This window comes from Formica exsecta, unplaced genomic scaffold (assembly GCF_003651465.1).
Source record: "Formica exsecta isolate Colony F162 unplaced genomic scaffold, ASM365146v1 scaffold115, whole genome shotgun sequence".
NCBI lineage: Eukaryota > Metazoa > Arthropoda > Insecta > Hymenoptera > Formicidae > Formica > Formica exsecta.
Genome location: NW_021848490.1, coordinates 407,736 through 425,494, shown reverse-complemented (window position 1 = coordinate 425,494; position 17,759 = coordinate 407,736). Strand labels below are relative to the sequence as shown.

At 33.5% G+C, this 17,759-nt stretch overlaps 1 protein-coding gene across 20 annotated transcripts in view; it reads left to right on the top strand.

The window, feature by feature from the left end:
• LOC115237804 (CUGBP Elav-like family member 1) overlaps nucleotides 1–17,257 on the top strand; it is a 419,211-nt gene extending 401,954 nt beyond the window's left edge. For 12 of the 20 annotated variants that reach the window (XM_029811095.1, XM_029811111.1, XM_029811197.1 and 9 more), the window contains 10 exons: nucleotides 143–348; nucleotides 2,817–2,945; nucleotides 3,555–3,831; nucleotides 5,418–5,510; nucleotides 7,693–7,734; nucleotides 8,595–8,624; nucleotides 10,498–10,620; nucleotides 11,794–12,024; nucleotides 12,331–12,481; nucleotides 15,388–17,257. In XM_029811095.1, the coding sequence (XP_029666955.1) occupies nucleotides 143–348; nucleotides 2,817–2,945; nucleotides 3,555–3,831; nucleotides 5,418–5,510; nucleotides 7,693–7,734; nucleotides 8,595–8,624; nucleotides 10,498–10,620; nucleotides 11,794–12,024; nucleotides 12,331–12,458 (1,259 nt within the window). In that variant the 3' untranslated portion in view covers nucleotides 12,459–12,481; nucleotides 15,388–17,257. The remainder of the gene's footprint in view (nucleotides 1–142; nucleotides 349–2,816; nucleotides 2,946–3,554; nucleotides 3,832–5,417; nucleotides 5,511–7,692; nucleotides 7,735–8,594; nucleotides 8,625–10,497; nucleotides 10,621–11,793; nucleotides 12,025–12,330; nucleotides 12,482–15,387) is intronic. The other 8 variants (XM_029811231.1, XM_029811203.1, XM_029811184.1 and 5 more) reach the window with 7 other exon arrangements.
• Nucleotides 17,258–17,759: the final 502 nt, after the last annotated feature.

The following is a 17,759-nucleotide window of genomic DNA, read 5'->3' as shown; positions in this document are numbered from 1 at the left end:
TGCATATTATCTTTAAGGCGATCGCTATGTGGCATTCATTAATATATACATACAAACGAAATATACCTATTTGCTTTTCACATACAATATAAAAGATATCATTTAAAACGATCCTTGAAAAAGTTTTGTTTTATTATTACAGAGCGCAAGTTATTCGTCGGCATGCTATCGAAAAAGTTTACGGAGAACGACGTTAGGAACATGTTCAGCGCTTACGGAATGATCGAAGAATGTTCGGTGCTGAGGGACAGTACCGGAAAGAGTAAAGCCTGTGCCTTCGTTACCTTCGCTAGTAAACAGTACGCGATCAATGCCATTAAAGCTCTGCATCATTCCCAGACAATGGAGGTGAGTATAATTAAAAATGATAGAGCATGAAAAAAAGCAATATAATAATATATAATGTTTATAACACTTTATAATTAAATAAAAAATTAATCACAATTATTAATATTAAAGTAATTAAAATTGCTAATATATTTAGTAATACATATTTTTAAATTTAAGTATATATAAAAAAATAAATTCTAAACAACTTAGTTATTAATTCTGAGATTATAAATTTTTAAATTGAAAGGTTTCTTGCACGTAACAGAATAATTCTAGTGTTCACGTTAATATTAGTAATTCACGTACAGCAGCTTTATTGTGGAACAACTCGATTAATAATTAAAATAATATTATCTAATATTCTATATAATCTTCTCATCTATATATATGAATTTACTCTAAAATTATTATAATAATAAAATTTTTAATAAGATACAGTAGCAATCAAAAAAATTCATATAAGAATAATTTAATGTGCTTATTTTTATTTCTGCTTTTTTTAAAGTAACATTCACTGATCTATCATCCGATTATAATTTTGCCCTCATTCCTTCATCAATTTTGCGTCTATATTTTTTATAATAAGCCAACGAATAATAGAGTAGAATTTTGATTACTTGTTAAGATAATGAACACTCGTGTTCCAATGAGGATACGTAATCTACACTCACGTTTACGTTGCAAGAAATTAGGCCGCGAAAATCTAAGCGAAAACAGTGTCATAAAGAAGTTGATAGATGATGGCACAAAGTGAGTCGTTGAATCTTCGCGGCTCATTTCTTTTCATGGCGATTCAACCGAGCCGACGCGACGGATGTATTGGCTCGATGCCACTGTCACTCGACGAAACATCCGCATGCATCCACAACCCGGCTAGTCACCTCGGTGATATACCAATTTAACTCGGGGTAACTAAAATCGAGCAAGTAAAAACGACACCGAACCGGCCGACACCTTGGCGATTCGAAGCACGCCAGGACTTTTCCGTCTCCCACTCTCTCGTTCACTATATTTCTCAGCATCCTAATCTTTCGCAAATGTTAGATTAAGATTAGATAGAGACAGATAAATGTTAGTTGTTATCACATCTCAATTTTGCATTGTTTAAAAATAATAGAATTGCCAAATATTAATATTTAATTGTGCATTATAGATACGATAATTTTTCATGGAAAAATCTGTTTTTTCCTTACAAGTAATTTTCACAAGAATTTTTTTCAGGAAAATTAATAGATTCTGAGATAAAAATATACTGGAAAATTTACAGCTTATGATACATCTCATTCTTTGAAATTCTAAATTAAAAAATAATTATATTTTTCCTTATTAATCATGCTTACTTCTCATATCAAGATTTTCTTAATCTTATTTATATTTTCTCTTCACGTATTATTACTAAAATTTCATTCTACAGTTATGATTATCACCTAATACAATTTTGTTTTAGTAATATAAAATGTGATGCATTTAAACATTTAAATCATCAACAATTATTTCACGGAATATACCTGGTGTTTCTGTAAAATGGATTATTCGTCCTGGCGACAGTTACTACGCCTATGTTATGTACTATTTTGAATGGTAAAAGCGAGCTGTGCCAAGGCATGCGGGCACGAGGGCAATTTCACTTTAATATCACGAATATTTCCGACTACAAGTTCCTCGAACTTGCTCGTTCCTCGCTACCGGCGTAACCAGCACGCCGATTTCGCATCTCCGATTGCACGCGCATTGTATATAGTGCGTCGACCTCGCGCTTTGCGTGTACCATCCCGAATATCGTCAAACGTAAAAGTACTCTTTCCCCCAATGTAACGCCCGATCATCAGCAAATCCGTTCTCACGCCAATGTTGAACTTGGACTTGAACCAATAATGCATCGGGCGGAGGGATATGGAATTCAGGTGTAAAACGACACTCGGAGCGAACTATGATAGAAGTTCGAAACTAATGAGAAGAGTATCGAACTATGACAGAGAAACTTTTTCAAGAATTTAAGAAAGCAAGACAAAAAATATATCATTGAAAACGTTGATATAATTCTCGAAATATGAATATCTCTCAAATTTAAAACAGAGAATAGAAGAGAAATATTATATATCTTTTTTACCTTTAAATCACAGCATGAACATTAGTTGCTTTAATTTTGAAATACTCAGCTATTGATATGAAGAAAATTTAATGCATTATTTCAAAAAACTATAACAATTTATTAGAGAATTGATATCTCGAACACTTATTGTTACTGTGCGTTATATTGTACTTTCGTGTTTTTATATTACAGAAAAGTTTTATAAGAAAATATATTTGTATAAGTAATATATAAAAAAATAATTATTTGTGAAATTGTATATGAAAAAATTATATATTATTAATTTTTAATTTACATGTATTTTAATCGTCGAAATATCGAATTCTAATTGCAATCAACATTTCTTAAATTTCACACCTATTATTAAGCTATGTCAATATTACACAATTTTCAGGGTTGTTCGTCGCCGTTAGTCGTAAAATTCGCCGACACGCAAAAGGAAAAGGACCAGAAAAGGATGCAGCAACTCCAGTCGAATCTCTGGAATATCGCGGGAGTCAACATCGCGCCGCATTACCTGACCGTACGTGTGCTTAATATTTTATAATAAAAGCTCTTTGGCCGGTATCAAAGATTCCATTTGCATCGAGAACGAGAATGCTCTTCATGGTTCTATCGTTTGAGCGCCTTACACTCGTATGCATTATCTAGCCTTTGAGACTTTCTACACGGCGACCTCAATTTTGTTATGCAAAATATATGAAAAAAAGGAACTGAGACTTTTTCGAAGAACATGGCCTGTATTCTTCGAACGCATATAATGCAGTTCAACGCGACTACCTGCACCAAAGCCTTTGTTTTTATTAAACGTTTCATGAGATTTGCATAAAACTTTACAAGAAAAAGCGTATTTTCTGACGAATTTGCAATCGATCTTTTCTTAGCAAAAATTCACCGAGAAACCGGATTAAGGATCTGTGAAGATATTTAAAAATCCCAACAGAGAAAGAAATTAGATTTATAAATCATTTATAAAACCATTTAAAACAATCAAAGATTCTTGGCTAAGTAAAAATGAGATGAGATGTTTTCAGAAAATCTATAAAAATTTTGCATGCTGGTATTATAAAGAATTTATATCGATAAAACTATGATCGCGTACTTGGATGATGAAAATTTCGTTTGCTCACAGAATGACGCGCATACCTTGGCGCCTGCATCGTTGCAGCTGCTGCAACAATTGCAGGCGACAACGAGCGCCGCGACTCCAGTCACTGCTAACGCGGGGGCGGCGAATGCATTGTCGAATGTGCAACATCAATTGTTGTTACAACAACACCTTGGCCTTGGAGCGGCAACCCCCGCGCACGCAGCGCCCCCCGCTGTACCGAGTCCGGCGGAAATCAACCCTGCGAATCTGCAAAGTCTGGCCACCCTCGCATCTCTGAGCAACACCGCTGGTGAGTATGGTCAGTGTCGATTGGTTGTTATCCATTTTTATTTTTGCTTATTTGCATTCATTGTGCTGTCGCTTTTCGAATACCAATTAGATGTAATTAACAGACTTTGCAGAGATTCAAATGAGATCTTTTTTCAAGATAACCGTATTTGATTATTATTAATTTAAAAAAAAAAGTAATCAATATTCTTGCCTCTATTGCATCGACATTATTCTAATGATTATTTATAAATTTGTATTTAATTTTATTTAAAAACGTATTTATATGTGTGTGTGTATATATATATGTGTATGGAATGTACGAATATATATTGAAATCGATAAAAAATTAGCGTATCGTAAACATATTTGATATCAATTTAATAGATCTTTTTTTATTGTCGGATAAATAAAATTATCAGATAAGAAGTAAAATTGTACATATTGATAGTTAAAAAAAAGTAATGATATATTTATCATTCTTATCTTTTCTTGCGTCTTTTTCACACGTATATGTTTTATAATAAATTATGCATAATCTTATAACAAGTTCAAAATGCATGTTATCCACCCGCTTCGTGCATTTGCATTTTATATCGCACAAGTTGCGTCAACTGTTTTATGTTTTTAATATTAGAATAATTAACGTATAAGATTCTTAAACTTATCTCTCTCTTCTTCAAATGTGCATATTTAAATTGACGCGTTACCTTTTGACCCCACTTTACGGTTAACCTTCCAATACTTATAAGAGTCTTATTTTTGCGAACGAATTAAAAACGTAAATCTTATGGGCAAATTTAAATATATAATTTCTCGCGGGAGATGTAAATCCGCTTTTGCTTAAAAATGTGTCAGGCGCACCATTGTTCCGACGCTATAGAAGCGCTATAGAATACGATAGATCTGCTTTTGTCAGAGGAATCAGATTTTATCCGTTCCTTCTCTGAAATTATTCTTTCACGCATTTTATATTCCTCCATTATATCAGTGTCAGAATAAATTATATTATTTCACGCTTACGTTCTTCAATTTCCGCCGATCGAGTCCCATGTGAATCATATCTTTTCGAAAATTATAACGGAATGTCCTACGTTAGCTTGCTTCGCAATAATAAAATTCTACGTTTTATGGGATTGGGAAGGATGCCAGAACAATGATGCCAAAACCGTGTCTATCATTAACTTTATTCTGAGATATGTGTTTACCGTTCATTGCTGCGGAACGTATGATCATTCGATGATATTCTAGAGTCACGCAATAAGTTCACGCAATGAATGTATACGAATCAGCTTCGAAATGACGTGTTGTCTACTTTCGATATACAGTCAAGCTTAAAATTTGAATTAAATTCGAAAAGATCTTCTAAGTCAAATTTAATTTAATAATGATAATTGATATGTCCTTAATGTACTACCAGAAAATATCATTAAAAAAATCGGGATAAAAAATTTCCCGTATGCAGTTGAATTTATTTCAAATTAGGCAAAGCTTAATTCACACAAGTTCTTGTTGCGTCAACCAACAAAAGATATGTTATATTATCCCAAAATTATCGCGGTTTAGATGATTAACGTCGAGGCTCTCCACGGTAAATTTTGGCGCATTATGTTGCAGCGAACGCGGGCGTATCGCCGATGAGTATGCAGAACCTCGTCACTCTGGCAGCTATGACCGGCGGAAACGGCAACCTCCAGGTGTCGCCAAACAGTGAGTAGAGAATATTTCGCGAGGTGTATAATCGGAGAACACATTATCGTACATTAACGTGCAGCTGTAAGTTCCGTGCGGAACTGTCCAGTGCTCCGAATTACATGCGTATACTTCGAAGCATACGTTATATATATCCGTTCTCCCATCAATTGTACAAACCATCCATATGCTTATGCATCACGTATGTTACTCGCGCTAGACGGTAAATTTGCTTGAGCATAGTCGGACTTTAATGATCGCATGCGTTGTTGAAGTTTCAGGCAAACGGGTGAACTGTCCACGCTTTTGTAGGTATTGCATGGATAAAGTGAGCCGAAGTTTCGATATTACGGTGACAGTAATAATGCGACGGCGTGTCTATACTTGTCCTCGAAAAGTGTATTAACAGACTTTAACTGTAATGACGGTACAATGGGATGTTCAGATATTCCAAGACGTAACGCACAATTGTAAACAATGCATGCCAGAAGTCAGTCGAGAGGAAAAGAATATTTTACGATTACATGTTCAATTTTAACTTTACATTTGCATGTTGTGTGTGTGTATGTGTGTATATGTTGTACTAAAAATACACGCAGTTTCGAAATGATAATATTTATTAGATATTTAAATTAGCTAAATTGATTATATGTTAATATAATATTATAGTTAGCATTTTCATTCTCTATCTCAGCAAAATCAATACCAAAATAGTTTTATAAATAATTTTACATATAAATAATAAAATTGTCATTCCAATACAATAATTTATATCGTCACGCGATTTTAAATCCCGACTGACTTCTGAAATTTGAATCGTTTGTAGATTATGAAAAATCCAATATATAAACTTAATCGCCAAATTCAAAGTAAAGATATAAAACAATATATAAGCAATATATAACTGTAATATATAAGCATATATTTGATCGAAATGTTATTTTACAAATTAGTTTAGATTAGGTACAATGCATATTTGATACCAAATCTCTAAAGTAATTTGTAAAATTATTTTTGCATATATATAATTATTATAAAGATTATTATTTTTATTATTACGTTATGCGCAATAAAATGATCAAACTCGTTATAGTTGTTTCTTTCATTAAATGAATTTGGTGATTAAGCCTGAATTAAAGTAAAATGATTAATCGTGAAATAATTAAATTGTCGCCAAAAACAACATACTAAATCAATTGTGTCAAAATTTCCAGTGACATATCTTTTTTTATATTGTATGTGTTTGAACCATGTAAATGTATAAAATCTGCAGGTAAGATGTATATTTTCGTAGTTAATTGCATAATTATTTCTTTACCGGCTTTCATGAGTATCAGCAAAGCAAACTAACGCACCTTTATTATTCTACTTTGCGTGTCCACGATACGACGTTTCTTGTATGATTTATGTAAAATCAACAGAAAAGTAAGTCAAGCATGCAGGTTGCATCATTGCGTTTTTTTAGACGTAAAACATTGTGCAAATACTGCATAAATTGCATAATTGCATAAAAATGAGTTTTCTAGACAATTATAATAATAATGAACAGTCGAATTGATTATGAAGAAACTCAGCAGATCGTGACATTGCAAAATAATAAATGTGATTTTATAGCTATTCTCGAAATTATTTTAACAATTTATATACAATAAAATTTGTTTTTTATATGTGAAATATAAATTATCTGTAAGAAATACACTTTTGAATAAATAAAATAGCTTAATATATTAGAATGAAAATAAAAAGCTTAATATTAGAGAAAAGGGGATAATAAATCTTTTACATCAAATTATATAATAAATACTGAAAAATATGATTATATTGATAAATTATTTAGATATTTTACCACATAATTTTTTTTTCAATATCATTCTTTTAAATATTTTACCACATAATTTTTTTTTCAATTAGCAGATGTTGCATAGTTTGTCTATAAGAAACTTATGTGATGTAATAACGTTTAAGAGAAAAACAAATATTTTTTACGAACATTCCAAGCTAGCAAACTTGACTCGTCATGTTAATTTGATGACACAAGTAAACGCGTACCGTTGACTCTGCAATTTCCCAATCGCAATTAAAAAAATAATATTGGCAGTATTTTACCCGGAAAATCCCGCCAAAGCTTCATTTCGCGAGAATATACTATATATATTACCGACTCTGCTTGTTAATACCGCAAACGTGTTTTGTGTTTCAGCATTAAGCGGCCTGGCAAATTCGACAGCAGGTATGTCGCTATGTACGTGTCGCATTGCCTGGTACAGTATTAACAATTACTAAATTAATTTCAATCATGCAAAAGGGGCCTTAATCGTGTTGACAGTCTGATTTCCCCATTTCGCTTATTTAATAGTCCGCGTGCACGCGTGCGCACGCACTTCCCCTCTTCTCTTTTCTCAAAAGTTCCCTCACGTTCCTCTGCCTCTACCTACATTTCAATTTTCATAATGGATCCAAATACTCCCTTACGCGATTTAATACATCGTATATTAAGAGATTATTCCTCGAATGCGAGATATCAAACCAACCATTTCAATACAATCAATTATGTAATTAATAACCACAATTACGATCGAGAATTAGAAAGTATTTTTCAAGTATTGAGAATCAGTTCTATCCAAATATTTATAATAATTTAATCATCGATTTTTATCTACCAAAATTTTTTTGATGATTAACGCGAAGGGTAAAATCGATTTTTGATTTCTTATTTAAACCTATTATAGAATCTTAAATTCTCTTGTATAATAATGTTTAATTTTGCATAAATTCATTAAATACAAATAAATTGGCATATATAATTACCAAAAAACTTATCACAGATTTACATAAGAATATAATGTATATGTTTAATAATGAAAAATAGTCTTCCGCGGGAATTATATTTACCATCTAATGAATTATGACGCTTGTATATTATATTTATGCTATTATGTAAGCTCGTATACAGTGGGTCAAACCATAGACAGAAATGTTCTATTATTTTTTGTATCGTACTAAACATGTCATATAACAAATGATTACAACCGTATTTTATTTTTTTTCGTTTTCTTTTATATGAATATACATCTTAACGTTGCGTATTTTTTTCGTGCGTAGCTGCTCTTCTGGGAAAAACAGGAAATACAGGTGAGACATTCATACAGGAAGAAAAATTGTTTGGCTGATTTTTTATCGCACTTCAATACTATACTATACATATATTTTCCTCTCGAATCCTTATCTCGTCATTTCTCTTCTGTCACTCGTATATAATTTTTATTATTGTCTCTTGTATATTTTGTATAACGTATATAAGATAATTATTATTGACTGCAGATTTAATTAATCAAACGGGTCTCCCCTGTTACCAACGATACATTTCATGTTTTGTATATATGTTATTTTAGTCAGTTGTAAAAACCAAACAATTTCAAAAATATATAGGATGTTTTCATTTACTTGATTTAATTTTAAAGCATTAAAACAATTTTCGATTAAATTGAAATTAAAATTAAAAATTTATGAATTAGAAATTTAATAAAAATAGATAATAAAACCTTTTTAATTAAGTTTAAATTAACTTGGTTTTTAATAGAATTTTAATTCAAGTATAAGTCGAAAAGATATTTAACGTAAAACATTAAATGAAAATGAAAAAATATATATAAATATAAAATATAAAATATATTCAATCAAAATCACTGAAGAAAATTTAATTCCAAGTTAAGCAGAGAATTTTGTAAATTAAAAGATTGTAGCAGTAGTTTTTTTATGACGCTGTGTATGTATATTTTATATATATGTTATTCACGATATGAATAGAAGAGCCAATTAGTGAGTGATTGGTACTGCGCGCTGAATTGTTGTTGTGAAAACTTTCTCAGACATTGAATTAATGCATTAATTGGCGAGACCCGGTTGGCGCTTGTAGGAACCTAAATATTTTTATCCTTTATTAATCATAAAATTGTTGTTTTAACAATATGTACATATCGGACTGAATATTTCTGTGTGTATATTTGAAATGTACTGGGGGAATATATGATTCTCGCACACAAATGCTTATCGCAATTAACAGATTGCAGAGTGCACAATTTTCCGTAAGAATTTAATTGGCAATGATGTTTATGCATAATGAAGAAAAAAGTAGAACTTTTTGTAAAACGCTTATTTATTCGCAATTAATTTGCAAGCCTTATATTTTTATATAATATATGGTCGCGTGTATATTATATATAGAAATGTATTTTATATTTAATTTCTAAATTATTATTGTTAATTATATTGTGACGTAAAACAAATTTTCTCGTCAATATCGGGGAGAAAGACGATGCCTGAGAGACTAAAATTCCAATTATTCAAAAATATTATGTAAATTTCTATTAAGCAAAATATTTTATATGCCATATTGCAACTTTTGTAATTTATTTTTATTTATGCATAGTTTAAATTTTTATAAATATTTTTTTATACATTCCTTAATCTTAAATATGTATCTTCAAAAAGATATAGATATATTTTCAACATTATTTATGACTGTTTCAATTATAATTAATATATTATGAGTTATATATATATTAAAATTAATATTAATATAATATTAATAATAAATATTAATATTATATTAATATAATATAATATATATTGTATATCAATTTTAAACTGTAAACTCCAGATTGGATTAACGGATACAATCAGCAAAAGAAAAAAATCGAGAGGAATGATATACCGTGAAACTCTTTTAATTAACTTTCTCGTATTTTTCTCGAATAAAAATTGTCGCTCTCTAATAATTATTTAATAAATATTTAATAGTTAACTCTTTGATAAAATTCGTTCGTCGTATTGCGTAAGTTGCTTTCTAATGGTGATAACAAAGTCAGAGCCATGGCGATTGATGTTTTCGACATCACAGCATGTAAGGCATACCGCAGAATTAATTGGGCTTGGGTATCGTCGAAATTTGCACTTGGGGATCAATAAAAAGTGACATGACATGACCATAATATTTCTATTTAAGGGTCTACCGGAGGCAGTCTTAGTCCTGTGACATCTCTCACGCTCAACTCCTTGACGGGGACGCCCCTAAACGGGCTTCAAGACTCGCTGAGCAACGCTTATTCCAGTTTGCAACAATATGCAGGTAATTGTTTGCATCAAGCCACTTTCGATATATACAGAAAATAACGCTAAAATAATTGTTAAACGCAATCAAGACTGCTTTTTTGTATGCACATAAACGCACAAAAAATACTACTTTCTAATGAGTGAACTGTGCGTATTAAAGCTCTCATTGGAAAAACGACGGTGACGGTGGAAAAGAAAGAATTGCATAGTGAGTAATAATAAGTAGACTGCCTGAATATATATTTTTGTGAATTGTCTATAGCGTCAAGTCATTCATATGATTCACTTTCGGATTAATATACTTTTTTGCAACATGATATGACTAACTGCTGCTAGAATCTAGAACACAGAATCTGGGACAATTTAATTGACATTACAAGTATTACCTTTTAGTATTACCAACTATTATCTTTGATAATTATTAAATATTTATCTTTGATTGATGTCGCATATATAACCAGCTATCTAATTTTAAATTTTATCCATAGAACATTTTATGAAATTGATGCAAATGCAAGATATTAAAATTGATCAATGATCCTGCAATAAAAGGAATTAGTCATTGAAAGAATCGGGATACCTGTAACACAAGAATATGAAAGTGAACCAAATGAATATTTGAAAAAAGACAACCAATTGGATCGCATGTATCTATTAGATAACTCACATATCCCAGTAAACAAAATATATTTGTAAAAATAAAATAAATAAAACTATATGTTGCAATACCATTGTTGCAAATATTTAAGACCTTATAAAATTTTGTTATATCTTCTTATAATATCATGCTTACAAATTATAATTTAATTTCATAATAATCGTATAAATATATATGTAATGACATTTCTCATTCTATTCTTCATTAACATGTTTATTTGCTCATAATCATTTTTGGATTAGATTTGAATAAATCTAATATATCTCAATTAATTAAATATATCTCCTCGCCTTCGCATGCATTTCTATAAGCTGGGATGTGTGCGCTAAGCCATTGCGTCGATTTATATTGACCTAGTCGTTTTTATCGAGAAATAGCGTAAGTCAAATTTTGAGAAATCGTAATTTACAATATATTGAGATACAAGGTAAACTTAAAATGTGTCTTTTTCGACGAGATTTTTTTAAATTCGATTTATGTCACTTCGAAGAAAATAACACAAGCATTATCAACAACGCGTTCGGATTTCAGGGTTTCCCGCGTTCACGGCAGCTGCAGCCGCTGCGGCGGCGGCAACCCAGAAGACGAAGTTCACTAACACAGACAAGCAGATTGAGGGTCCTGAAGGTTGCAACCTCTTTATCTACCATCTACCGCAGGAATTCAGCGACACGGATCTCATCTCCACCTTTTTGCCCTTCGGCAACGTCATATCCGCCAAAGTTTTCATAGATAAGCACACGCACATGAGCAAATGCTTCGGTAAGTTGAATTAATACAGTTGAATAATGGAAGGAATAAGACGAGTGTTTAAATATGAAGATAGCTTTGTAATGAGTACATGTGACTAGAGAGAGTTTTAAACTAAAGCAATTTCTGATTTTCAATTCCGATTCAGTGCGTTCCGGAATAAGAAATAATATTATATTCAAACTATATCATTTAAATATTTTATCCGAGGAAACAAAATAAGAATCAATTCTATTCCGATTCGAATTTTTGCAAACCGCGCGATGCGATACGGACGAATGGAATGTATAAATTCTGCATTTTACAATGTTGTTTCAGGTTTCGTATCGTATGATAATGCAACGAGCGCGCAAGTGGCGATCCAAACAATGCACGGTTTCCAGATTGGCATGAAGCGGCTGAAGGTCCAGTTAAAACGGTCCAAGGACGCCTCTAAGCCGTACTAGCCGACGTCACAGAGCGTTCGTAGGTAGATACCAAGGACTTCTCGGACATCTCGGCTCGACGGCGTCCTTAATCGGGACGACGCTCGCGCGTTTAATTTATAACCGCGATAATTAATCATTATTCCGTAGCGGAGTATCGCTATTTAACGATAGATAGACAAACAAAAGTATTAGGTGGCAGGATTCCACAATGTTCTCTAGTCAAACAGTATTTTTCACGAAGGTAGCGAACTAACGGGCTACGATCGAGCGTCCTCGGACGCCGAAGAGGAGACGTCGCCGTGCGACACCTTCGTCGTCCTATCAAAACGAGGCTGTGATAATCCAGAAGACTCTCTTGTTCATCGGACTTGACTTTTCTTCCGAGGTTCAGGAACGTAATTTATCGTTTTAACGTGTCGCTTGTGCGAACTGTCCCGCCGAATTGTCTTCTCTCTCTTCTACCTACTGGTCCGCCCACGTGTGAATTCTCAGTACATTTTTAGTCCAACAATCTGTCTATTCTGTTCACGTCCGTCGCGATCGTATATCATACATTACATCTATTAATCCTTTCAGTGCCGAATTAAACATAGAAATCCTACTTTCTTCGACAATCCATTCCAGTAATTTTAAAGGAAATAGGATAGGATTAACGAATATAGTAAATTTAATATTAGCATATTTATATTTCGAGTAACTTGATTTCCTATAATGACTGATTTCAAACATTATGACCGATATTTCTACAACAAATCTAGTGAATCCGATGAAATATAATTACTCAAGACAATGCGCAATCCATTTAGGAGTTAAATGGGCCATTTATATCGAAAGTAAATTTGCATATTGAATTTTAAGAGAATTTTAATGCATACGTTGAGAGTATATGTTATGTATGCTTTATATTCTCGTCAAACACATAAGGGAATTTGCATGCAAGAGTTATAAAGACTACTTCATTCCGCTTTCATAAAAGATAAATAAATTTGCATGTAAAGGCTTTATGATGTGATTGTCTGTAATAGATATAATCAATTTTAAATAGATTTCTTCATTTGACTTTTGCCTTCACAATAAATACAATAGCTTTCAAAATAAATGGCTCTAATATGTAATATTTCAAAATAGACTTTTTCACACGCAAGATGAATAAAAAGCTTCCCGAGTTTCAACTCAACTCGATTTTCGAGTTACAGTTTGTTACGTAGGAACGGACTCTGGTAGTGCATATTTAGCGTTAAACATGCTCATTCACTCTTGAATTCAGTTTATTTACGAAGTAAAACGTTTAGTATATAAAGAAAAACAATTTTAATATGAACGCAGGCGCGGTGAAAATTGAATATCCATGTTCATCGCTAAATACGCGGTAATATAATACAGGTCTTTCAAATCATCGTATTCGCCCGTATTTATCACACGGTGTCGAAAACATGGTCGTCTCTTCGAATCTCGAAGATGCAAACCTGGCGGCACGTTCCCGGGTGACGCAATCAAACAACATCTCGTTGCAAAAGGCTGCCAGTAAAGCTTTCTGTGCTAACTTACTGTTGCACAAAGTGAAATTACGTACGTGAAGTTCACTAACAACGTAGCTTTTTCCCCCAGGAGAGTAAGAGTAGTTCGCTTTAAATTTTCACGCAGCGTTTCACGAGTCGTACCTTGTAACCATTTGATGATTTGACTTTTCTCTCTGTTTTTTTTTTCTTCGTGTATTTTTGTAATTTATCTCTTTCTATCTCTCTTTTTGTCTCTTTATCTAGCTCTCTATTTCAATAACCACGTAGTTTAAGCCAGCAGTTGAGTCGGCATACGTATACGAGCGATACACACAAGGATCTACCTCACTCATTATAATTGTATCAGCAGCTATTATATCGCGTGTATCCTTCGTTCAATGTTTGAGGCGCACAGAATTGGATACGTTCTCACGTGATAATAATATCATTAAGTTTTTTATGGTTATAATCACGCTACGACGCTTTATTAGTTAGTAGTACTAACATTGCCATGTGATTTTTTGGGGGGAGGGGGGTGGAGTGTACAGCCGATCGTCACAAGCGGTGGGTAAACCGATCGTTTCCGAAAGTAATCGTAATTTACATTCAAGAAAAATGTTCTACTTATCCTTATTCTACCGTTGTCGCAATTTCCGCTTGGGACAATCGAGGACAAACAGCTTTCAACTATGAAAAGATTATTGGATATGTTACGCGTAATTTGAACTACTATTGCAGTTATTTGCATGTAATCTCTAAATCCGGAAACCGTCGGCGAATTTCACCGACCGCGTTGCATTAGCAACGAGTTTCCATCGATACGCTGCCAAACACTTTGTTTCTTTTTCCTTGTGACTGTCTGTCAAGCTGAACAAAATGGATGCTCGTTGCTCATGTCTGAAAAGAACGACTCGGCAAACTACCTGTGTACACGATGCACGGTGTCGGTTTGGAGATTCCGCAAAGATCGAATTTGATCTTTTGATGTAATACTTTAACGGTCGAAGTGACTCTTGTGTGCGCAATTTTCTTATCAGACGAACTTTCAAAAGATATTGCCTTATTAGAATATTAATTCAACAAGACAATATCTTGAAATAATTTTAAATTTTTATTTTTTACATAACAATGCCAATATAAAAAAATATAATAGAGAATTATATAATATCTAATTTTCCGATAACATATTTATTGATTTCTGAATAATTTCTAATTGATTTCTATTTTCATAAAGAATTGATCATATCGCGTCATACTACATTTGTAATGTAGCAAATAATAATACCCACGATGGTCAATTCAAGATTGATTGTCTGCAAATAATTGGGCACAGTAGATCTCGCGGAATCCCCGAAAAAACCATCACCGCGCGCGTTTGCCCGGAGATAAATCTTTATATCTGGTGTGTGGTGGTGACTAACCTGTCCGTGTGTTTGTTTGTGTGCCAGCAGGTGGCCTGTGACGTTGTGACCGTGTACTCTCGATCGGAGTCGCCGTGCCATGTCAGTCTCAGTCAAATCGGTATCGATCGTTTGCTCGATCGATCGATTGATCAATCACGATTCCCCGGTCAGTCTCTCGATCAGTCTATCTGTGTCTGTCGGTGCCTGTATAAAGAACAACACCCGCTCAAACGCGCTCTCACTTCCGCCGTAAGATCCTCTGCCCGGTCGACCTCTTCTCTCTTCTCATCTCTCATCCTTACGACCTTTCGCGCGCTTATACCACCTGTCCACGAAGGCGCGACATCGCTCATATTTTGCAATCACGCTGAAACTTCGCGCCTTGTACCTTCTCGATCGCGGCTGCACACGCGAAAAGTCGGACTCGCAGGAGAATTCACGATGCTGGACGTACGTGCGAAAGATCACGAGCGAGAAATTGTGCAGAGGAACAAGACGAAGAGAGCCAAGAAAGTGGAACGGAAAGTGGAGGATACCAACGACCGAGCTGGGTTCCTCGAACGAAGCTAACGCACCACTTTAATTGTCTGTCCACAACCCTCCCTGTATATATATACAGATATATAAATATATTATACATATATGTATATATACATATATGTGTACGTGTGTATGATATGTGCGTGTATACGCGTGTGTGTCGAGAGCGCGACGAGAATTCTCGCGGCTGACTAGCGCGTCGTTTGAAAGGGGTCAAAAGGATGAGGAACGAGCCGCGGCACGAGCTGTGCAAGGAAATTTCTTATACATAACTATACATATACATACATGTTCATAAATCGGATTATCGACTGAGAACTATTTTTATCGGCTCTATTGTCGAGATCACTGTCAGCGCTTTTCATGGCGTCTGTTTATATAATATATAAATATACATACACACACATATATATGCGTCACGGCGAATTGGGCGTGTAGGCGAGATAATGTGTGTGTATGAAAAAAAAAAATGCGAGAGAGACGGAGGCTGGAAAAGGAAACGCGAAAGGACGAACAATGATCGTGCGGGACCGACGCGCGTGCGATTTCTTAGGTTTTAAATCGTGCAAATATACCAAAAACGAAACGGATACAAAGAAAAAAAAACAAAAACCGATAGATAGCGAAGAAATGAATGTAAGAAACATTTTGTAGTAATGACCTTTGTGATAAGATTGTATCGTATAGGGGACCGGATTTGGGGCCGATGGTCTCAAAATGAAGCTGGGCCGGATTGTTCAGAAATAACACATCAGGCGTCACGCGTTAACGCGCGCATCCAATTTTATGCCGCCGCTGGAAAGGCTTCGCGAACGTAGAAAAGTACACGAGATGCGAGAAATTTTTAACGAGTTTTAACGTCGGACGAGTTTCCCGACCGCGCACTTGCATCGTCTTCTTCGTCCGATCCTGTGGACAAGCTGCTTGGATCGACTTGAGTTAAAAATCTTCACAGCACGATATAATGAATGCGGAATAGGAGGGTATTACAGTGTATTAAGAGTTATATATATATATTATATAATTGTGAAACAATTTCGCATTCAAAAGAAAAAGATAAATTCATTCGAGTAGAGAATTGCATCAGCGCGTAAGATATTTTGAAATAATTCATTCGTGACGCCGAATATAAATCTGCTTCTTGGAAGTAAAAGGAAAAACATTTTGAGTTTTGGGGGATCAAAATTCTGTCGATCACGAACCGGTTTGTAGGGACCTTGGATAATTATAAATTAACAATGTGCTTTTTACGTGTGAGATTTACCTTTGCATTGTTTCTAAGATAATCGACGCAATCGTAATTAAATATTATCGAAAGAAAACAAATGTATCGATGCCTATGTCGCAAATACATTGACTTTGATTCAAATGAAATAGATATTTGGATATTTTGCTTTTAAATGCAGATAAGATGCAAGTGACGAAATTTTAAGTGTCGCGTGAATGTTTTCGAATAATCAGGTATTGGAACGATTACTGTAAATGTTTTCAGTTCAAGATGACCAACGCGAAAGTCGATTGCATGACGAAGCTGTGCGATAATTGTATTTAAACAAATCAAAACCGTCGTGCAAGGATATACACAGGGTTAGTGACTAAAAATAAGTAATTCTAAGTGCTCTAGTCTGGATGTATGAACGCCTTCGTGAATGTTAATTTAATATGAAAATGTGAAACATCTTAGAGTTGACCGCATGTTATTTAATGAGAAATCATCATATTGTAGAATCTTAAATTAATACAAAATGATATCTTTTTTTATATAATTCCAAATTTTAAAATTATTATTTTCAATTTATTTAAATCTTATATACGTTACGAGAAATGGCATATATATACATATAAACGAAATATTTCTATAAAAATATTTATATATA